This window comes from Gavia stellata, chromosome 5 (assembly GCF_030936135.1).
Source record: "Gavia stellata isolate bGavSte3 chromosome 5, bGavSte3.hap2, whole genome shotgun sequence".
NCBI classification, from domain to species: Eukaryota; Metazoa; Chordata; class Aves; order Gaviiformes; family Gaviidae; genus Gavia; species Gavia stellata.
In genome coordinates, this window is record NC_082598.1 from 20,729,788 (window position 1) to 20,753,755 (window position 23,968).

The following is a 23,968-nucleotide window of genomic DNA, read 5'->3' on the forward strand; positions in this document are numbered from 1 at the left end:
GAAACCTGTGACAGGCATTGCACCTTTACTAGGAGCTGCCAGTGAGGCCTCAGCAGATGGAAGCTTACCTAGAGCACAGGGGCTCCTCAGGGCACTTGAGTGCCCGGCTGCCTCCACTGTCCTTTGCACTCAGGCAGCCATGGGGGCTGGCAGATTGCCATTTGCCTTCCTGAAATAACCCGTAGCAAGTGTGCAAAAATTGAAGAGGTGCATTGAGTACACAGTGTGTTTGTTCCAATGTTTAGGTTTAACCAGCCTGTACCTGGTCAACTGAATTTATTTACGAAGTCTTATCTCATTCTTCTGTTTTACAGTTTAGAGCTCAGACGACCAATTAACATGTGAAAAGTACATAGTGACCGTCCTGCTTCTGTAGGTTTAATTAGCCTGATTAGCATCTTTCAGGAGTTCTGAGTAATCTTACACACCTGTTTGAATTGTTGGCTCAGACTATAATTAACACAGTTTCTTAGTCCTTTTGAACAAAAAAGAGCTTTGCAAATTGAATTGTCCCGCTTCTTAGTCCCCGTAGTCATACTGCATCTGGATTGTTATGATGTGCCGTGTTGCTGTTACTTTAGAAATACTGAGCAGCGATTCATCTTGTTCTTTATCTTAAAGTATCACGAGAGGGCGCTCACCTAAAGCTGAAAGTGCACGATTGTGCATATATTTCCTTTTTTTTTTTTTTTGTTCCTGTTGTTCCCACTCCATTGTTTCGACACAGTGCTCAGATATAAACACATGACAAAGTATGCTCTATGGATTAGAAGGATATAGACAAAAGTGTTAGCATGAGGAAAACGATCCAACTTATTTGCATGATTTAATTGTTAGTAATTTTAATCCAGGTGGCTAATTGAGAGTATTAGCTATTCAGAATTAAAATTAATAGTTTGTTAATAACTATGATGGTGATGTGTATTTTGTTTAGTTATGAGCTGTCATAGTGTTTGAACTCTGCACTACTGAAGATTGAGGGAATGTAAAGACTTGGTTAGATCAAGACCTGTGAGCAAGTTACAGAATTCTCATTGCAGCAGAAGATGAAAACTAACAATTAACTGCATTTAGACATACACTAGCATGTGTAGATGAATTCCTAAACCAGAAGAAATAACTAATGAGTTATTTCTTTGTTAGTTTATTCAAGAGAAAGAACTTTCAAACTTTTTGGAAACCCATGGATGAACTGTTTGACAGAACGTTATTGGAACAGCCACAACTCACTTGTAACTAATGTAGCTAAAGGGAGGTGCAGCCTTCCTTAATGAGCTGCTGGGCAAAATGTCAGACTTCTCCCATTTTAGTCTGATCTTTTTGTTTGCTTCACACAGGGATTAACATGAGTATAATTTTCTGTGCAGTAAATTACATCCAGTTGCTGTAACCTTCATATACTTGTTTAATAGGCATAAAATGGCTATTCATCTGGAGTTACAGTTGACTGAATATGTTCACTTTTAATAGAAAGGAATGGAAACAGAAATGCAAGTGTGAACAGATTTTATCAAGTGTTACAGATATTAGTGGTTACATAAGTCAATGACACTCAACTTAGTTCCAAAGTCCACTGGCTGACAGGTAACCTGAGACAAAAAAAACCACAAAACAAGCATTTCAGTAAGGTTTTATTTTGTCAGTAACCAAGCAAAGTAATTTTCTTTCCACAATCCAGGTAATGTACAGAATGAATCCTTATATCATGAATAATTATGAGAATAATGAATAATAAATATGTGCAATTACTATTTTAGCTGAGAACTTATTTGCTCCCAGGGTAACCCAGAATAGCAGCTCTATACAAGCACTTCATGTGTGTATCTTTCTCCCATATTTCACCAAAATCTTGGAGCACTGCACTGAGGAAAGCTCCTCTTCTATAGGGAGGTGTGGGAAAAGGCATCCATGTCAAAGTCTGATGCAGTGTGTTGGGGTTATAGTTGTTTTCGCTTTCTTCCGGTTAATCATGCAAGGATGGTTGTGGGAACGTGGAAATAATGACAATATATTCATACTGTTTTCACTCACACTGTTTTTAGGCTTCCTTTTGGAAATGACCATGTCGGTGTAGAACAGCGTCTTTTAAAGCATGGGGAGGGAGAGCAGCTGGCTAGCGGAGAGCGGTGGCCAGGAGACAAGCCTGTTTTAGACACAGAAATAAAGCAGGTTTCAGGGATGTTTTCGGTAAATGGCAAGCCGTGAAAATAATGCAAGTACGGAGGCCCGTGGCTGCGATTTCCCAGAGGAACACTGAGCAGATCATGCCATTCGGGCTGTCAGACTACCTGCAGACTGACACCAGCTGGCCACAGCACCCGATGCTGCCCCAAGACTCTCACCCGCAGCATTTCCCTCCCCGCGGCCGCCCTACAACAGGACCGCCATTGTACGAACTCAGTGTTTCCCCGAGCACAGTTTTGCCGTGCCCCACGACTGGTAGCTGGGCTGGAGAAGACTTTGGAGCCCTTCCCGACCCCTCCTAAGCCCGGTGTCGGCTGCTGCTCAAACGCAGGAGCTGGCTGCGGGACGCCCGCACAGCCCAGGGGCGCCGGACTCCCGGCAGCGGCCGTGGGGGGCCGCGGCCCCTTTAAGGCAGGGGGCGGGGGCGGGGTGCCGGGCGCATGCGCAGGGCCGTGACAGGCGCCGTGGCCGCGGAGCTGGCGCTGGCGGCCGGGAGCGCTATGGGCTGCGGCGGAGGGGCCTGAGGCCGCCCGGCGGCGCCACCCACCGCGCTCAGCCTGCGGCCGCCCATGGCGGAGCCGGGTGCTGAGGAGCCCGATGAACGGCTGCTGCTCCTCGCGGAGCCGGCGCCTCAGGGAGGGCCGCCCTGGCGGGGGCCGCAAGGGGTGAAAGCCGCCCCCGGCGGGGCTGTGAGGCTGTGTGGGGAGCTGGGGCTCGAGGAGGAGGAGGAGGAGGAGGGTGAGGAGGACTTAGGGCCCGAGGGGGACGGAGAGGACGAGCCCCTCCTGCGGGCGTCGGGCACCGGCCGCGGCCGCCGAGCGGGCGCCGCCTGGGACAAGGATCCCCGCGCCGCCGCAGGTACGGCCCGGGGCCGCCGCCTGCCCCGCCGGGCTCGGCTGAACGCGGCGGGGCGCTGCAGGGGGTGCGCCAGCGCGGCTCGCGGCAGGGCGGCTTTGCCCGGGGAGGGCTGCTTGGGTGTCTCCGGGGGGAGAGGTAGCCCCTGCCCTGTCCTGCCAGCGAGACTAGAAAAATACCTGTAGGGACTAAAATAGGCTTGATGTGCCATGCGCGATGCCTCCTTGAGGTGTCCCTGTCTCATAGGGAACTCATTACGAGCCTTTTCTCGGAAGGCGTAGTGGCAGCGAGGGGCAGAGGTGCGTTGTCCTTGCTGGGCATACGGGCTCGCTGACTAATAGTCTTTGAAGGGAAAATGCTGTGGATAGCTCGAAATGCAAATTCTCTGTTTTTATGTGCAGGGCTGCACGAACTCACATCTTCATGAGTGTCTCCACTGTTGCTTCTCCTTGTTCTCTGTTTTCCGTTTTGTTGGGCTTTGCTTTGTTTGCTTCTGTTATATTTTTTGAAACTTCTGGCTTTGCACATTTTACAGGCTGTGTTCTGTGCTGGGACTGGCTGCTGCTTCCTGAACACTTGGCGAACTCTGTTAAGTTTTCTATTTGTCTCTCCTATTCTAGCAGCTACTTGCTTGGACCCTCATCTTTCATCGTGTAAAAAAAATTTTACTCTGTTTCTGTTCTTTGCTCCAATCATCAGTTCACATCCTTGTATCATCATATGTATTAAGAGATTTAGATGTGGACTCTTCTGTTACATTTTTGGTTTTCATAAAAATGTATCTGCTTTCCATGTTTTGAAGTCCAGTCTTGAAGAGAGAAAGAAATGTGATATGAAAATTCAGAAATGCAAGAACTGAATTATGAATTTGAAAAGAAGCATAACTGTGGCCATTATCTAATTGTAAATATATCGGCAAGATGATAAACTACACAGTATTTATTGCTTACTTTTTTCTTCAGACTTTCAAGATTTCTGATTCTGTGCAACTTTGTAAATAGATGTACATGTAGGAAAGGTTTGTTGACAGAAATCTGTGGACTTGTATCACTTAATAGTGTGTGTTTGTTGTAATTATACCGTAGGAATTCTTGCCAGAGGCTGGTAAAAATTGTTCCTTTTGCAACAATAGCGTATTTAAAAAAAAAAAAGTCCAAACAAAACCCCCATCAATTTGAGCAAATTAAGTTATACTAGTAACTTTTTTTTTCGTAGCTATAGAGAGTGTTGCTAGTTTACTGTGTCTAACCATAAGGAAAAAAAAAAAAAAATCTCATCCTTTAACCAATGGGCCCAAGTGTAGACCAGACCTGTAATGCAAACATGATGTTAAAATGTTTGGGTTCTCCTGTCTCCTTCCCACAAGACTTGGGATGTGTTAATGAGACAGTGCTTCTAGCAAAACATAGTAGTTAATACTTCAGAGTGGAGACTAGAGCCATGGATCTTGCACTACTGGGGCAATTAGGGTGGTGAATGCAGAGTACTTCTTGGGATCTGCCCCAAGGGTATGTAAGAAAATCTCTGAACTGTGATTGATCGCAGCATCTCATCTCTTGCTCTTGTCTCTTTGTCCTTACCTTTTCTGTATGTCTAACACTTGAGGGTACAGGATTATTTCATGTGGCAGGTGGAACAAATGTGCAACAGGTGTTATTCATGCATGTTATTGCAACAGGGAAAGTGTTTTCATAATGGAATTATGGTCAGAATATGCGACTGTATAGAAAAAGATGGAATTGGTTGAATGCACTGTCTTTAATCATGTTACTGTTAAAATAGTATAAAGCTAGTATTGACGGACTTCATACATGTTACTCTTGCGAAGTGTATTGGTTTAGCTTATGTCATGTTAACCTGACAGAAGAACAGGTTGAGGTGTATACGTGGACGATAGCAATTGTATCTTCTTTGGCGCGTCCCCATCATTCAAGTATAGCAGCTTCACAGCCTTAGGCGTTGTCCAAATTAATTTGAAAAAAGTTATTGAGCTTGGTAGTTAGACTGTGTGTGTGTGAACCCTGGTCTCCCAAGTGGGAGTTTAATGAGAAAAGTAGTTTTCAAGAGTGGTTGCAGGAAAAACCTTGATTAGTTAATTATAAGTTAGAGACTGTACTGGGAGTAAGTTGTGACCATAACATACTTTCACAGTGGAAAGATTGATTAAAATAATTTTTGAAGAAGAAACCAACTCAGAAAACCCTGCCACATTCAGTAAATACTAGCTTCAATTAAAAGGGCTTATTTTCATATGGAGAGTGTTGATAAACTGAAAGGAAACGTCTTTGCAGTGGTAGTCTTAAATTAGTTGTTTCAGATTTGGCTGATTTACTTTAAACTAAAGGTTGATTAGACATGGGTAAATCAGTGGGAAAACTTGCACTGATTTAATGGACCAGATTTTTCAGCCTGCTATTGAATGGGCATAAGCAGGGAAGGCTGTTAGCTTTTCAGTGTGTTTACTAATGTTAATTTGTAGTACAAATTACACTTAAGATTGCTTGTTTTCTTATTTTTCAGGACATACAGGACATACTACTGATATGAATATATTTTTGGATGATCCAGAATTTGCAGAAATTATTCTGAGAGCAGAACAAGCTATAGAGTGTGGAGTTTTTCCGGAAAGAATCTCCCAAGGATCCAGTGGGAGTTACTTTGCCAAGGATTCCAAAGGGGTGAGCATGTTACTGCAAAGTCAGAGATGCTATCAACAATGAATTTAAAATGGATATTTAAAAATTCTATTTAAATGGAAATTAATTTAAATTAAAGATGTTTAATAATCTGTGGCATGCCAGAATCTATATTGGAAAAATCAACACAAGTAATATTTAGATTTCTAATTATGTCTTGCAGCATAAGCTAAGCCAAAATAACTATTATTTCTCTGTTGCAGTTTTACCATGTTTTGAATGATCTGCACCAAAGGAATAAAGAGAAAATAAAAGGGCCTCTTTGACATCTGAAAGCAATTCAGGGATTCCTTTGTGCAGAATCTAACATTTTGTTCTTTGTGTATTTTAATTGATTTTTGACACAACTGAACTTCTGATTTGGGCACTGTTTAGGTTTCTTTTAGCCAAGCTGCCTATGTTTTTGTCTCTTCTTCTTAGATAATCTTTTATTTAGGTCATGTCTCCTTCCTCCTATATGATTGGTAGATGGGCAAGAAGAGTGATATAAACAAATCTGCCTTTTTACTTGTACTTGTCTGCTGAATCTTAACTTGGAAGATTTGGTTTCCTGTCCCTTAGTGGTAAATGGTACCTTGAATAGTGACCATCAAGGAGGTGTCCTAAGGTTACTTTGAGACAGAGAAGTAACAGGTACCTGAATATTTTGCTTGAAAAGTAACATTTGGTTAGCATTATTTAGTGAGAGAAAATGTTTCAGACATACTGTCACATTGTTTTCTTTAAAGCAGACGTACTTTGTCTGCTTACCAACCTGTTCCAAAAAAGAGGACTCTCAACCCTCACACCTTTGTTGATTTGTCATATCTGATCTTATTTTAAGCTCAATCAGCAGTCTTCTGGTCTTAGGTAGATGTAGGTGTTCATTAATCCTGAAGATCCCAGTTATCTTGGACATGGAAGTTGTAACACTTGAAGTGCCTAGGTTTTCAGAACATATTAAAGATTGCTGTCCCTCTCTGCATCCCCAAAAAGGTAATTTCGGATTTGTTTAGGAAGTATTATTTTTTGTTTAGCTTTTATTCATATTATTGGTCATTACAGAATAAATTTCTGTTTTGCTGCTTAATTTTCACAGATGTTTGGTTTGTTTTAATGTCACTTTTCGGGTGATAATTTTCACATTTTATTGAAGGAGAGATTTTTAGAACAGTTACCTGACTTAATACAAATAAATATATGAATTTATGGATTTATTTCTAAGATGGAAAGTGGCAGAACTACCCCTTCACAATCTTCTCAGAACTGCACATGGCAGTTCATACTCCTGCGTTCTAGGAACATTTGTTAGTAATGACTCCATTCTGGTGGAGGAGAACCGAAGTAGGTTGGGAAGGAGGGTCTCTCTCTTTTTGAAACTGGAAGGAAAAAAAAAAATCTTTCTCTAATTGCTTTGTGGGATTCTTGCTGTTGCATATGATGCTGTTGATATGAAAACCTTTTCAAAGTTTCAGCAGACTTTTTAAACTTCAGGTTAATTCCCTACTTCAGTAGTTTAGTTCTTTGTAGGTTTTCAGGTTGTATGCTTATATATACATACTCAAACTTTATGTGGTTTTTAAAGAGGTATTTTAAATTAGGATTATATCTTATTTAATATGCAATAGGAAAAATCTGAGTAAGTAACCAAATACTGGTTTAAATCAATACTGTTAAAAAAATTCAATGAATGATATGTCTAAAGAATGTTCTATAGTGTTATGCTAAAATGCTTTGAAACTCGTTAAGTGGTGGTTTTGGAGTTTTTCTTAATGCTGTACAATTGAGATCTTTTATTCTTAGAAAGTTAGTTAGCAGAGGAATTACTAAAAAAACGCCATACTTGTTCTGGAGTTCCATATGTGCAAATCTGTTTTGTCTGAAGCCTCTCCAGACTGATTTTGCAGGTTTTTTTGGTGACTAGCAAATGCCTGAGAGACTCACTGTGCCCTGGGGCTAATGCGAGAGAGTTGTTGGTTTTACTTCTATTTTGTAGTGAAGTGTTGGTTTTATTCCTAGTTAAGTTTCTAGTAGTGACTTGCCCTCCCCCTTCATGCAGGTCATTGATTTGAATGTAAGTGTTTAGAAGAAATGAAGGCTAAAAAACCACCAATTTTTTTTATGTGGGCCAGAAAAATTTCATTGGAAAATTTGAAAGTATTTGCCAACATGGGATTGTGAGAATAATGCTACTGAGTTCCTCGCTGACTTTCAATTTTGCTTTTATTCTTTGCACTAAATTTAGAGCTTATCCAAATTTGTTATCCATATTAAAGGTCTGATAAATCTTCATTTTGTCAATAGTGCAGCTCCCGTTTGTAGAATGGATTTCACATCCTGTTTGACAGTGTATTGCATCATTCTACTTCAGACCAGTTTTGTGACTTGCCTTCTCCTATTCTTCTTGAGTAATCTCCTCTTCCTTATGCTGGGAAAGAGCTTATTAAAGCTGCCTTACTGCTCAGGTTCTGAAGTGTTTACCCGCACTAATACCAAGTTACAGGTAAAATAACCTGTTTCCATTAGGTCATCTTATTTGCTGATTTGAATCTATCAGAAAGATAAAACTAAACTTGCCTAATGAAAATTATTAACTTTTTGCATTTATTGATGTAGGTGTTTACTGACATGAAGCAGTTCAGTACTTAAGCAGCACTATTGCTGAAGTGTTGAATATTTTTGCATTTGTTGTTCATTGTGTAACCAAAGTAAAATACACTGTGTCTGTTACAAACTGTTCTGCAACATGTTTTTGACGATTTAGGTATTGGCTAATTGGTAATGCCAATGGAGTCAGTCTAGAAGTTAATTTTGACTTGCAAAATTAAGACTGGCCTTGGTAGGTTGTCTACATATTGAGCTTTCTGATTCTACTCTGGTCCTCAACAGCAGTGGCTCTGCAAAATTTGGCAAGGTTCTAACTTCAGTGAAACCTTGAAAACCATATCTAGATTTGATAGCATAGCACAGTACTGTCCAGGAAAGTAATGGAATGAGCTAAGCTCCCTTTTAAAATGGGCAGTTTTGTAGGAAGTGTTATCCAAAGAGTGATTCAGAAAAGAGATAATTAATGTCTTGGCATATACTACCAAATACACCACTGCATTTCTGGGATATGAAAAGCTGCTAGCTTTGTTTTGAGTAGATAGATACTTGTGATTCAACAGGAAAAAATTAAATAGCTTTTTAATAATTCAAAACCTAACATTAGAATTTTGACTAAACTAGTACACCAAGTACATTCAGTTTCCAAAGCCTTGTGATTTTTCAAAAAAATAAAAAGTTAAAGTGTTCAGAGAACATCCCGGCCTTTCATGTTGCGTAGAATATTTATTGTAAGTGTAACCTTTTATGTAGGTCTAAATTGAATTGTGTCTGTGCAGTTGCATAGAACTTGCTTATGATTTTGTATGTAACCTTAGAATCACAGATAATAGCATGCTGAAAACAAGACAATTTTGGTCAATTTGTTTCCTGCCCCTCTTGATAGGAAACTTATTTTATAGGATGAATTATGCAATACCACTATTTGCACTTAATTTCTCCTAGTGGTTGGTGGAAATGAATCAAAATAGATGGACAAGATAGGCGATGCTACTAATGCCTCGTGTCTTGTGTAATCTGTTTACAAACTGAATGAAATAAGTTTTCTGTAGTTACTTTGTCTTGGACAGCCTTGGACTAGTTATATTGTCTTGGATAAAGTGGGTGAAAATTCTCTAGAAGCTGGAACATACTAGTCAGGTCCTCTCCCTAATGTAGTTGAATCAGCAGTTACTGAAGCAGAATGCTAGTTTCTGACTGCCAGCAAACTTGTTCATGACTTAAGAGTGTAAATCAGCTATGAGTATTGGTGCAACAACAAGCAGGGTTTAGCTTATTGAGGTATTCACTTTTTTGATAAGGATTCAGGAAAGTACTAATATGTGAAAATGCTTCTTAAACAGTTGTTCCTAAATATTTAATAGATAAGAATTTGATTTACTTACCAAGGTCCTGTGAGAAGGAATGAAGATAAAGCATTTCATTTGAGCTATGAAAGAGTCTTTACAGGGACTTTATGCACTAGGCTAAAGTTTATCACAGACAATTGGAAGGTTATATATTTTAGTGTGGTAATAATCTTGTGGTTTGAGATTAACAAATACAGAATTGTGTAGGAGGCACCTTGAGAAATCATCTATTTAATGCCTGTGTTGTGGAGCAGGATCATCTTAACATGATTCCTGATGAATGTGTAACTAACCTGTTGTTAGTGGCATCCTGTTTTGGAGACTCCACAACCTGGCAGTCTGTTTTGGTTTTAAACTGCTCTTAAGGTTCAGAAGGGTTTTTTTCTTTGTAACTTATCTGCTGGGATTTAAGCCTATCACTTCTTGGCTTGTTAACAGTAAATGTGGTGTTCCTTTTTTCTGTATAGCAACCCCTCACATAGTTCATTGCGCCCCACTTTCTCTTAGGCTAAACAATCCCTGTTGATGCAGTCTTTCATTATTCACATTTTTTGTGCTTATTCTTATCGTGTTTTCAACTTTCTCCAGTTTGTTAACAGAATTCTTGAAGCATAATGTCCAAAATTGGACACAGTGCTCTGAGTAATTTTAAGCTTTACTACATGTCTTCAATGTAAATAGTGGCTGATAGTGTGAACCATTGTCAGCTTTGAGTTGAGGAATATACAGCAATCTACAGTAAACAACACCACTCTTTGGAATTGCAGAACATCTTAATACGTTTGTCACATTCCTGGAACCATTAAGTCTCTGTCTGAAATAGCTTGTCAATAAGTTAATTCGTGGGCTGAAAATGATTTTTAAAACTACTTTTAAAACCTTCTTTTTGAAAAACTTAAAGTATGTAAAAAAAGTATATGTTAAAATGCAGTCCTCTAATTTTGAAAAAAATAGTAAATGTTAGCTGGTTTTGATTTTTCTCTTATGAAGAGCTTATTTTGAATTTGTACTACTTCTAGACAAGCATTTGATGATGAATTTATTTGGAATACCATTTTGTTAGTTTTATTATTTCATCATCTGAAAAGAGCAACTGTAAAATGCAATGTATAGTATCTCACCAATACTTTCAAATAACTAGTTTTCAAAATAATTTTAATCTTTTGCAACTCAAAGCATTCGCATTTTAATTTTATATTATTTATCCTAGAAAATTATTGGAGTGTTCAAACCAAAATCAGAAGAGCCTTATGGACATCTAAATCCAAAGTGGACCAAATATTTTCACAAAGTTTGTTGTCCTTGCTGCTTTGGCAGAGGCTGCCTCGTTCCAAATCAGGGATACCTCTCTGAAGCTGGTGCCTATCTTGTGGATGACAAGCTGGGGCTAGGAGTTGTACCTAAAACTAAGGTAAAAGTTAAAATACATAAATTATTGAATGCAAAAAACCACATAGTGACAGGTTTGTCAGCCTCTGGACTGTAGTTCTGGAGACATCCTTGTATATCATGCATTATCCCTAAGTCATTTATAAACTATTGCAAGTCCAAAGGCACAGTGGTTTGGTGTCGAAATAATGACTGTGATTTTTGTTTTAAAGGATAAGTTTGCAATCTGAATTGAATTTCTTCTTTGGAACCACTTCAGTTTCTAGCATTTTCTGACACATTTGTGCCTTATGTTTTGGTGAGACGCAGCAGAATTGCAAAAAGCAGCATATAGAGATTCCCACTTTTTGTTTGAGTAAAATAGCAAATATTCACATTTTTCATATAAAATTTCTCTGTTGGAAATGCCTGATGCTTCCTTTTTGCTTTTTTGACAACTGAGCATAAAATTTACTGTAAATTTATAATTGAAATAAAAGCACAGCTCAGAATTCTTAATTAACTTTCATATTTTAAGGTTGTCTGGCTTGTCAGTGAGACCTTTAATTACAGTGCAATAGATCGTGCGAAGTCAAGAGGAAAAAAATATGCTTTAGAGAAAGTGCCAAAAGTTGCTAAAAAATTTAATCGAATTGGACTACCTCCTAAGGTAAGATGAAAAATAAGTCATTTGTGCATTTCCTGATTCTTACATAAAACTTTGAATTAAAAAAAAATACTTATAGGTAACTTCAACAGTAGAAGAAAAACCTTGTTGCTTGTTGAAAACTATCTCTGAATGACGTTTCTACGCAAAATCTATCCACTCTGTTACATCATTCCTTCATTTGAACTCCTTTAATAATCTTGCCACTCTTTGTATCAGTTTGCAGTCTAGCTTTCTGCTGGAGGCGTAACATGTTAAAATGCTGTATATATATCACTGTTTTTTGTTTTTCTTGACTGTTTAGTACATTTCCCTTCAGTGTCATGTTTTTGTATTGTCTAATTGTTTCTCTGCTGCAGTTTACCTAGTTCTTTCATTTTTCCTAAATCTTTTTTTCTTCCCTTTTGTTGTTTGTTTTATTCTTTCAGGTATCCTATTGTTGTGTTCATCTTATCTTCCTTTCATCTTGTATGCAGTACTCCACTGACTAAAACCTCATATCTATCTTGCCTAATGAGCCTTATTGTATTCCCAAAATATCACCAGAGCATTCTACTCCTGAACTTTTAAAACACAGGTTATGTACAGCTTGGGTAATCCACTTGTGTCAGTTCCCAGCAATTTTCATCCATGTGACATACGTTATGCAAGTTTGTATCAGCATGGTTATTCCACATGTTGTGTATCTATCTGCATTTTACTTCTCAAATATAAGTCCTCTTTTGAATTTTGATCTTGGGCACCTTTCCTGTTGCCCACACATATGGAGCCTGTGCCATCTGTAGTTTTCTTCCTTGGGCTCCTTTTGGGAAATGTGTTTCAGCCATTTTCATATAAAAAGTGTCCATCTTGAAAAAAATGGTTAATGCTGCTGTTCTCATCAATGAAACATACAAGCTTTTCAAAGAGGAAGATTTTTCTTCTGTAATGTTTGGTGAGTTTCCTATGAATGATCAAACCGAGTGTTTCCAATAAAAAAGAGAATAGATGGTATTTCTTTCTCTTTGTTTCAAGTATCGCTGATAATACTGAACATTCATTTATGTTGAGCTGTCTGACTACCTTTTATTCCTGGTAAATTCAGTGAGTGCTTAAATATTTAAAAAAAAAAAACACCCACGCAGAACAAAAAAAAAGACCAAAAACCCAAAAAAACCCCTCATGATTTGAGTCTTACTTTTTTTAGAATTTAGGAAAGAAAGAGAAACCACTTAGTAATTTTCTTTTTAATGTCATACTTCCTGTGTTCTGAACTGTCGAAAGTATGTAATCAGTTTTTCTGTTAATGTTAAGATTAGTTGTGTGACCTACCCAAGTGCATTTTCCAAATGCAGTTTCTTAATGTTTCAGGTTGGCTCCTTCCAGCTGTTTGTTGAAGGATATAAGGAAGCTGACTACTGGCTCAGGAAGTTTGAAACTGATCCTTTACCTGAGAACACAAGGAAAGAATTTCAGTCACAGTTTGAAAGATTGGTTATCTTGGATTATGTCATCAGAAATACAGGTATTTGTTAGGGTCTCTCAGTATCTATCTACTTTTGTGAGGCAGGCATGGTAAGCAATGCTGGCTGAAAGCTGTTGATGAAGTCTTTTAATGCATTTCAGATCCTCTTCTCACAATTGAAGACCAGAATGTTGCATTTTAAACTTTAAAAAACTTACTTTGGATTCAAACATTAAATATTGCAATATGACAAAATCCAAACAACCCTTTTTAGCTGTTACTTGGCATTTTTGAGCGATGTAAGAATTCAAGAACAAATACTTTCATTATGCTTTAATTCTGTTAGTAGGCTATTAACTGTCTGTTTCCCCGATGAGGTTAAGGGATGGTGGGGTTTCAGGAACCATAAGTAAAGCCATGACTACCATTCCTTTTATGCTAAGCTGGAGCTGATAACAGCATGGTTTCACATTAGTGCAAAATAGTTCATGTTCATTGTGTCTAGGCACTAAAGTACAACTGTGACGTGTATCTCAGTTCTCCTGCATTCTTGTTTCTTTCACTCAGAAGCTGGGATTCTTCTTTTGGCTATGTAGGTGACCTATTTCCTCAAGAATCCAAAGGCAGTTTTATATTTAAAATACTTCCTTTGCTGCTTTGTCAGAGGAGGGCATCTTCATTCTTCTTCAGACATACCAGCTCTAGTTAATTTTCCTTTTCTTAAATTCACTTATTAGAAAGGAATCCAGCTGAAAGTAAGTCCCTCTGACCTCTGGCTCTTTAGAAGCAAACTAAAAGAAGAAAGTTTCATAAGAATGTAATACTTCCTAGCTGCTGCTGTGGTCTGTCAGCTTTATCAAACAGGTCCCAGCGATTCCAAACGATTACTGTGTCCTGTGATGTTCTTAAAATTGTAAGGAAACTACGCAAAATGCAAAACCTCATGACGTGAATGATTTTACCTTCATCTAATATATCTAATCATGATAGAACATGAAAATCTTCTGATGGCTGTTTAATTAAACTTAAGGGAGCACCTTAAGATGACAGAAGGACCTAGAAATCCATGCAATCATCCTCTATCTGAAAGACCTTGTGAAAGCCTTCAATGTCTCAATTTTGTCTGAACGGTGCAGGCATTTTCAGCTTCTGTAAGGCTCTTCAGTTCTGCCCCCCCGCCTCCAATCTTTGAAGAGTCTGTTTTCTCCGTATAGTTGAACACCACACTATTTATAATTTTGGAAGGCCTCTCCCTTTCCCCATCAGCTTTAGAACAAGCTTAAAAATGAAGTCATTGTGATTGTTGGTGTTGAGAGTTTTTTTTCCCCAGGAAAAGTGCACACTACAGCCAATCTTTCTGCATAAAGTGGATGAAAATAGTTTCTATTAGCTTTCTTGATATTTTGCTGTATATTCAGCCAGTTGGGTGAACTAAAGCAGTAACACATACCTAAGAACACTTGGTAAATTTTTGGTCTTTCCAATAAATCAGTTGCCTCAAACATTTCAGTAAAGCAAAAACAGATGTATTGTGGTGGAAAAAACTTTTTGAACGTTTTTGCCTGACTCTCTTGGTAAATTCTCAATTTACAATATTAGTCATTGTATATCACTTTATAAATGATGTGTTGTGACATGCATTTTCCTGTTTAAAGACAGAGGTAACGATAACTGGTTAGTCAGGTATGAAAAACAAGATGATGGACTTGATCTGTCAGATAAGGTAAGAAAACTGTACTCTGACACATTCTTCAAATTGTTTAGTTCTATAACTTGGTCTTGCAGGGGATTAAGTGCATGGCTTTAATCCTGGTGCATGGTCTCAAATATGATAACTGCAAATTATTCTAGGCAAAATGAAAGGAAAAGCTATTTGGATTAGACTAGTCTGGATAGAACAGTGCTAGAAGTTATTTTTATTGTTCTGTACTTTTCCTTTACTAGCTTGGTCTATAATAATAATAAAACTGCCCACTGTTGCTCAAGCACATTTCTTCAGCTATATATGTGCTCTGCTTATCTTGTATTTGGGGAAGGGCTCGTTTTTAATGGTGGCAGAGTAAGAATTATATGTGCTGGAGTTTATTTGGATACTCCTTTATATTGTTTAAGTTGACTTTAAGCAGTGAAGCTAAAAAGTATATTATTTAGTATTTTTAATGTATGTCACTATTTTTGTCAGCACATGGGTGTCACTTATTTTTGAAATATTCCTTCCGTAGGATAGCCAATGGACTATAACTAAAGAATCTACTATTAAAATTGCTGCAATTGACAATGGTTTAGCATTTCCTTTTAAGCATCCTGATGAGTGGAGGGCATGTAAGTATTGCATTCTTCAATCACATGCCTTTTGGGAGAGTAACTTTAGAAGTATTTTTTTGTCTGGGTTGTTGTAGTAAGGAACTAAGAAATCATCACTGTAGTTACATATTGAATTTTTAAATAACATACTTTTATTCAGAAAGTTGGCAATAAATGCCACTTTTGCAGTGGCATATGTGATTGAGTCCTTGTTCATATTTTTTTACCCTTATATCTTTAAAATATATTAATACATGGATATTCATAAACATACTACTATATGTAAACTGACTGATGGTGGAATTGGAAAAAATTTTGCAACATGTTTCTCATGTGTGTTTTCTTGACAGCCATGGTGGAAAGTTACTTGGGTGCAAGGGTATGCAAGTTATCTCTCTAATGACTAAATTTCTATTTCAAAACAAAGGGTACTGTTGTAGGTGAACAAGTAGACAAGTTATGTGTTATTTTTACTTGTTCCCAGCTTTAGCTTACTTTGTAGAAGTTAATCTTCAGTTAGTATTTTTGAGCAGACTGAAAATTGATATTACTGTTAAAGCTAGATTGCTTCTGACCACATCTCTGACTACTTATAGTTTAGAGGGAAGCGCCCAACAGGCTTTACAATTATTTCTGCGGACTACTAGCCAATCAGGTAATTATGGCAGTTAAGTGTGAGCTAGTTTTGCTGTCAAAAAGCTAGTTATTTACCCCACCCAGAGCTCTGTATAGTCCCAGACATCTTGATACTTAATAGTTACTGTCCTGCGTATCTCTTGGCTACAGTCACTTCTGCAGCTGTTCTAGAGACATGGCAATGATTGTTTATTTTATACCATCTTTTACTTTAGCATCAGAAGTAATAAACTTGGATGATTCTTTAGAATTCTTTTGCAATTGGACAAGTGTGTGACAATTCTGTAAAGCTGAACTTGTAGCATGATGTTGTTTAAAATCGTAGGCTCTTGTGGGGTAGAGCGTGTTTTCTTGATGACTAGAGCTGGTTGATTGTCAAGGTTAACCTCCTTAAAGCCAGAGAACAGCCTATCCAAAAGGCAGGAAGTTGGTCCAGCATGGATGAACAGGGAACACAAAAATTAAGCAGATAAAAATGGATGTGGAGAATGCCCTGGAAAAATAGAGACTTTTTCCAAAAGTGCAAGAATGGAGTCTGGAAAGTCAAAGCGCAGCTGGAGTAAAGCTAGCAGAGGACATAAAGGGTAACAAGAAAGGGTTAAGTAAATTAGAAGTGAGAGCGGGACTGAAGAAAAGTGCAGCAAGGACCTAAAGGCAAAAGGCGTAAGAAAGAACAAGTTATTCAATGCTGGCTTTGTTTCAGTTTTTTCTTGTAAGATTTGCTCTCAGGCTTTTAGGGCTCAGAGCTCATACGCAGAGCCTCTGGGAATGAATCATGACCCAAAGCAGAAGAAAGGGAGCACTTAAGCAAAACGGACATACAGAAGTTCATAGTAGTAGATGGGGTGCATTGGAGACATGATGTGAGCTGGCTGATGTCATTGTGAGGCTGTTTTCTCATCACTCTTGAAAGACTGTAGTAATGTGGGAGGTTGCTGATGACTAGAAAAATTTAAGTATCACATCCATCTTCAAGAAGAGCAAGATGCAGCGTATGAGGAGTGATGGGGTAGCCAACCTAACCTCAGTCCCCATGAAGACTGTGGAATGAATCCTCCTGGAAGCCATGTTCAAGCACGTGAAGAGCGAGAAGGCAATGGGGAAGCCAGCATGGATTTACCAAGGACAAACTGTGCTTGACTGACTAGACAGTTTTTAATGATAAGATGGCTGGTTCAGCGGATGGGGGGAGGGCAGTGAATACTCATTTTCCTGGACTTTTGCAGAGCCTTCTGCATGGTCTCTCATAGTATTCTTGTAGTCAAATGTGAGATATGAACTGGACAAACAGACTGTGAGGTGGGTGGAAAACTGGCTGGACTGTCAGACTCAAAGAGCTGTGAGCAGTGTCTGGAAGTTCAGTGGATGGCCTGCTACTAGTGACATTCCTCAGTTCCTGCAGCTGATTCTGTTTGTCTTGTTTAACATCTGGTAATATTAACTACTCTTACAATATCTCTTGAAACAGGTGTTTAATAGCAATTATGTGAAAAGTTAAGAATGTTTTTCTCAGCATGCTGAGGAAAGTGGCATTTTAATAAACTAAAACAATTTTATTAAAAAAATAGTAGCTACTTTTTTGTTAATTCTTCAGTATGAGTCAAACATGTGAATGATTTCTATTTGATTGCAGCCATTATTTTACTTCAAAGGAAACTTCATTACTAAACTAGAGAAGGCCTCTACTGTTACTTACAGTATTTAATTTATATACTTATTTCTTCAACTAAATATTTATTACTTAAAATGTATTTTCACTGTTTGGAAAAAAGGCTAAGTAGCTGTAAAGCTGCTTCTGTAACTGTAGCCAAAAGAGGTATATGGGGTAACAATGTTGTGAAAAATGATGTGTTATTGAGAACTTCCAGTAGGCAGCAGAGTACTGTATCAGTGGTAAGAATTTCATTTTTGCCTATTGTTACTCATTAAGTGTGCTGTTTTTCTGCATTAGATCCCTTTCACTGGGCTTGGCTTTCTCAAGCAAAAGTTCCTTTCTCTCAGGAGACCAGAGACTTAGTTCTTCCTCGCATTTCCGATATGAACTTCGTACAGGATCTTTGTGAAGATCTCTATGAACTATTTAAGGTGAATCGAGTGCTTCTTTGAATTGAGCGTTGCTGAGATAGCCAATACCTGTAATGGAACAGTTAGATGGCTTTTCTTTTATGAATTTAACTTCTGTATGTCATGATATTGTGCTATTTTAGCTTTAACACTGGCATGGTAGAAAGGGTTTATATAATTAAGAGGAAACTGCATCGCTAATGTGGCTAATTGATAGTAATGAGCTCATCTGAAAACATAATTACCTTTTAGATATCTAAGTTTCATGTAATAAATTGAACTGGTTAACTTTTACAGCATGAATCTGTGTAAAAACTCCATTTAACATACCTGTGTGGTGTGTATACACTTAAGATAAACTAGCAACCTGAGGAAATCACGTATTTAATGTAACTTAAAGTACCTGCATACCTTTCATATACTTAATTTTACATACATGTATTGTGTGAAGTTGATAGTGGAATCTTGACCATGTTTAAAGATACTGAAACTGTGCTACAATATTGACATGTAAAGAAGTGTCCTTCTCTGAACACATTCCATAAACAATTGTGTCAAATGTTCAAGTGAAATAATCCAAATGGTCAGGGTGGAAAGAAATGGAAATTTTAAGCTTTTAATGAAAATGCATCTGTAATGTCAAAACAAGATCCCGAAACACATTCACAATATTTGCGTCTGACTCGGTTGTATTCAAAGTGACTCTGGGTTGTCTGTTAAGCCCACTGGAACTTGAAGTATTTAATAAATCTGAAGGAGGAAGTATTCTTTTGCCAGAGTAAAGGTGAGAGACAGCGCGGTGTAGCATTATGTGATGGTAGTAAGCCTACCTACCAATGCCCTAAAGTGGTATCCAGTGATGTATTTTGCTTTTATGATGTGGGACATCCTTCATTTTCACATATGTAAACTTGCTGTAATAAATAGACCTTTTTGTGGGTCATACTATGACTATTTGAAGCTTCCAAAAATTATTGTAATGTTGGTAAATATGGCTATGCATATTATGAAATTGATGAATTTGCATGCTAATATATAGCTAAAAATAAATAGGTCATTTCCTGTAATAACTGTTTGTTTTCCTTTTTAAAGACTGATAAAGGATTTGACAAGGCTACTTTTGAAAACCAAATGTCCGTTATGAGGGGGCAGGTAAGACTGCTTTTTTACATTTTTATTTATGTATTTAATTTGTCACAATTTCTCAGCTGTTTTTTTTTAGAGCTATAGTTATATGTGGTGGCTAAAAGCCAGCAAACCTTACTTATTAAATTGAATTATAGGAGTTATTTTTGATATAACTTTTCTGAGAAGTTTGTGCAGTCACTGGAAGGTCACTGCTGAAGTACTCATCCATCTTAAACTGTGTTAAGTTGCTTTTTTTGTGATGAGGCAATTGGCTACAGGGAATCTGTTATTTAACAAAAAGTTTAAGGAAAAAGAAACTGACCTATGTAATTGAGAGATACCTAGTGTTGTGGTTTAAGCCCAGCCGGACTAATCACCACACAGCTGCTCACTCACTCCCCTTCCTCAGCTGGACAGGAGAGAGAAAATATGAGGAAAAGGCTCGTAGGTCGAGATAAGGACATAGGGAGATCACTCACCAACTACCATCATGGGCAAAATAGACTTGACTTGGGGAAATTAGTTTAATTTATTACCAATCAAAATCAGAGTAGGATAATGAGAAGTAAAACCAAATCTTAAAAAAACAACACCTTCCCCCCACCCCTCCCTTCTTCCCGGGCTCAACTTCACTCCCGATTTTCTACCTCTCCCCCCGAGCGGCACAGGGGGACGGGGAATGGGGGTTGCGGTCAGTTCATCACACGTTGTTTCTGCCGCTCCTTCCTCCTCACACTCTTCCCCTGCTCCAGCGTGGGGTCCCTCCCACAGGAGACAGTTCTCCACGAACTTCTCCAACGTGGGTTCTTCCCACGGGCTGCAGTTCTTCACGAACTGCTCCAGCATGGGTCCGTTCCACGGGGTGCAGTCCTTCAGGAACACACTGCTCCAGCGTGGGTCCCCCGCGGGATCGCAAGTCCTGCCAGCAAACCTGCTCCAGCATGGACTCCTCTCTCCACGGCTCCACAGGTCCTGCCAGGAGCCTGCTCCAGCATGGGCTTCCCACAGGATCACAGCCTCCTTCAGGCATCCACCTGCTCCAGCGTGGGGTCCTCCACGGGCTGCAGGTGGATATCTGCTCCACCGTGGACCTCCATGGGCTGCAGGGGGACAACCTGCTTCACCATGGTCTTCACCACGGGCTGCAGGGGAATCTCTGCTCCGGCGCCTGGAGCCTCTCCTCCCCGTCCTTCTTCACTGACCTTGGTGTCTGCAGAGTTGTTTCTCTCACATATTCTCACTCCTCTCTTCTCCGGCTGCCACTTCCCGGTTTTTTCCCCCCTTCTTAAATATGTTATCACAGAGGCGCTACCACTGTTGCTGATTAGCTCAGCCTTGGCCAGTGGCAGATCCGTCTTGGAGCCGGCTGGCATTGGCTCTATCAGACATAGGAGAAGCTTCTAGCAGCTTCTCACAGAAGCCACCCCTGTAGCCCCCGCTGCTACCAAAGCGCTGCCATGCAAACCCAATACACCTAGCTAAGGTTGTTTAAATCAATTTCCCACTATAAAGGCTGCATCTGGACCCTTTCTTCACATCCTTTCCCTGAGGTGGATTTCAGCAAAGATTTGTGGGTTTTGTTTTTTTTTTAAATCTAGCTATACAAGAATGTGTTTCGCTGTGGGAGATGTCAGGTTTTCAGGCGTGGGTTTAGGGAAGAAATGCAGATAATGAGTTATTCTTGGACGTGATTGGAACTACATTAGCAATGCCTTTCAACACTGATTTTAGACTTGCTTTTGGTATAAAACCAAAGTATGTTACAAGGGCATCATAGAAGAGTTGGATATCTAGATCACATCATGATGGATTCATTCAGTTAAGATGAATTTGTAGGATAGCCAAAACATCTGTAAATACATCCTTAAAAATGAAAATTTTAACAATTAGAAAATGAAGAATCTAGCTGATAAAGATAAGGAGGCTGAACAGAAATGTATCTGGCACGTAAGGGGCAAGATCTTAAAATTTAAAGGTACCAAAAGTAGTTAGAAGCATATTTTTGTGAAGCGGGGGAAAAAATACTGGGAACGGTTTCAAACCCAAGATAAACAGTTCTGTCAAGAATATAGAGCTTAAGCAACCAGGTAACACAGATCTATAAAGGATTGCCTTAGAACTCACAAAATGTAAATGTCGGGTGGAGTTTCCGGAAGAGGCAAATTGCAGTAAACCATGCAAAGGACTTTAACTGTCAGGGTTCTTCAGCCAAGAAAGTGCAGAATGAGCAGGGGATCAGCAAGTCGCACAAGGAAGGAAGGGGCATTGGGTGGGGGAAAAAAAGACTTGATATCAAGGATAATGCAATGTGTCACCAGAACTAAATTGAATACTTGCCTCACTTTTCAGCAGGATGACATTGAACATGGAGTAAATTATCAGGGTAGTTCGTGAGCACTGAAGTTTTGGAAGGAAGAGAACAGACTCTTGGGAGCTAAAGGCTGAATTTGGGTCTTAGCACTGGGTTTGGTGTGGGTTTATAATATGGCTTCATATCTTCTGATACGAAAATAATTTTTCGCTAAACTCCTGATAGATTGTATGTTAAAGACGTGTTGATTGCTTTCTTGTAGTTTTTTTTCATTAAAGGTTCAATGCTCTTAAGAGATGTGCTAGATTTAGAATGCTTTTAGATTTTTGTCTGTAACATTTTCCAAAAATTCAGAGAGGATTGCATGAAATACTCAAGAAAAGAATAGAAGGGTAGTCAGATAGTAGTAGGATGTCATAAAGTTACTAAAATAAAATATTTCTGCTTGCAATAGAGTATCTTTTAAAAATAATTATTTGACAGCGCGGTCCTACAGAATTGATCTAAGAGTAAATTTATAAGCCTGCTAGCCACAGGATTTGTGTGCCCTCACCTTACCTGCTTTTACTCTTTTAGATACTAAACCTTACTCAGGCACTAAAGGATGAAAAAAGTCCCATTCAGCTTGTTCAGATGCCACGTGTGATTGTGGAGCGAAGTAGCACTGGAAGTCAGGGCCGGATTGTTCATCTGAGTAACACGTTCACACAGACCTTTCATAGCAGGAAGCCTTTCTTTTCCTCCTGGTAGCAACAAAAATAGGTGGGAAGTGTAAGTTTCTCTTAACTTTAGAAAAGCTACTTCTGTGTAAAGGTTCTGCAGTAACGTACTTCTGCTGTATACCAAGAGCTCTGACTGCCAACACCTCAGAACTTAAATTCTAAAGACTTAAGAAATGTATTTTGAATGTAATAAAAGTTTACAATTTTTGTGTCAAAATTGTGAATTCTTATGTCAGGGAATGAGAAGAACTTGTCCGTATTGTATTTTTATAGGCTAAATTAATGTATTCTGAATAATACTCTGAGTAAGGGAAGATACACAGTTTGCATATGCTGAGAAACTACTTTTGAATATAACAGGAATTCTTTTTGTTTAATATAAATGTGAGAACCTATAAATTATCAATTTCTTTTTATATGGTCTTTAAAAAAAAAAAGTGTAGAATGTTATCTTTGATTGTGAAAATGCTTTTCCTTGGAATTTCTTCCTGATATTTTAAGCTGTTTATAGATTTTTCATAGGCTAGTTACTTAAAGTCATGCACTAAAAAAAAAAAAATCAGTCTGTCCTTGACAAACAGTGAAAGAAAGGGAGAAGGGAAAAAATGCTCCAAGTAGGTTTTTTTTTTTGCACGTGGGGACCAAAAATAGTTAAATAGTTGAATTACAGCAAAATTCAACCCGAGTGAGTATGCACAGTTCCTACTGTGACAAAATAAACTGAGTGTATGTTTCAGAGGTTGAAATTTCACTTGTAGCTTTTAGAACTTGTGTATTTAAGCACATGTAGGAAAATTGTGGTATTTCTTTATAGATCCATCACAATGAAAGAATTGCACTATGTTGTTACAGGTTGGCTTTGACGTACACGTGTAAATGTGTTCATCAGTAGTCATCAAAGTGGTTCTGTGCTATTTATGACAGAAGCACTGTGTTCAGCACAAAGCCAGTCTGCCTTCTAAATTTCTGTCTAAACACACCGTTACTTTTTTTACTAGAAAAAAACACTGTAATACATAGAGCACAGAGACTTATTATTGTGCCCTTAGCAATGTCATGCTCATCTGCCAGTTGCCATTTGCATTTATGTTTATGTAACACAGTAAATATTTTTATTTTAGTAATTTTCTGGACAGTTAAGACTGGGAATGGGAGAAAAATTGCTGCTTTTATGAAACCTTCAGTATTTCAGACATTGCTGTATTTTGTAATTCTAAGCAATACTCTTGAACTCAAAATAATAAAATGCTTGTATTTTATATAATTTTGAGTGGATGTAAATATTAATGTAGCATGTCAGCAATTCATATGATTAACTGAAACGTTTAAGCCTTAAATGTAAAACTCACTGTATGGTGGAGTTCAAAATAAGATTGAAATTACCACCTTTATAAACTTTCCATGATTGTTTTTATCCAAACAGTTTATTAAAAAATTAAAGGCAGTGTTTATGTACCAGACATGCCACTGAAGAAAATAAATGTCATAGCCTAAAATGCACAGGTTTTAGGCTCAGATGTCGTCTTTGTTCTGCAAAAAGTAGACCCTAATTTTGTTTTGTTTCATCCGTGTTACGCTATGGTGCCAAATCTGTACATCTTTACCCCGTAGAATTTTCCTCCCTTGGTGGTGGGGCCGCCAGACCGCTGGGGGGCGC

At 38.5% G+C, this 23,968-nt stretch overlaps 1 protein-coding gene across 1 annotated transcript; it reads left to right on the forward strand.

Annotated features, from left to right (window-relative positions):
* The first annotated feature begins 2,753 nt into the window (after nucleotides 1-2,753).
* On the forward strand, nucleotides 2,754-23,811 carry PI4K2B (phosphatidylinositol 4-kinase type 2 beta). The gene is made up of 10 exons (XM_059817738.1): nucleotides 2,754-3,042; nucleotides 5,560-5,717; nucleotides 10,878-11,078; nucleotides 11,574-11,705; nucleotides 13,053-13,206; nucleotides 14,802-14,869; nucleotides 15,369-15,468; nucleotides 18,038-18,171; nucleotides 19,243-19,302; nucleotides 22,166-23,811. Exons 1-10 carry the CDS (start codon nucleotides 2,754-2,756, stop codon nucleotides 22,337-22,339), a joined length of 1,470 nt encoding a protein of 489 aa, XP_059673721.1. The 3' UTR covers nucleotides 22,340-23,811.
* Nucleotides 23,812-23,968: the final 157 nt, after the last annotated feature.

Bases quoted from the DNA above. Each gene is read 5' to 3' on its own strand.
- PI4K2B (XM_059817738.1), top strand. From the start codon at position 2,754: ATGGCGGAGCCGGGTGCTGAGGAGCCCGATGAACGGCTGCTGCTCCTC. The intron at 3,043-5,559 runs GTACGGCCCGGG...CTTATTTTTCAG, and splicing joins GGATCCCCGCGCCGCCGCAG to GACATACAGGACATACTACT. The intron at 14,870-15,368 runs GTAAGAAAACTG...TTCCTTCCGTAG, and splicing joins GACTTGATCTGTCAGATAAG to GATAGCCAATGGACTATAAC.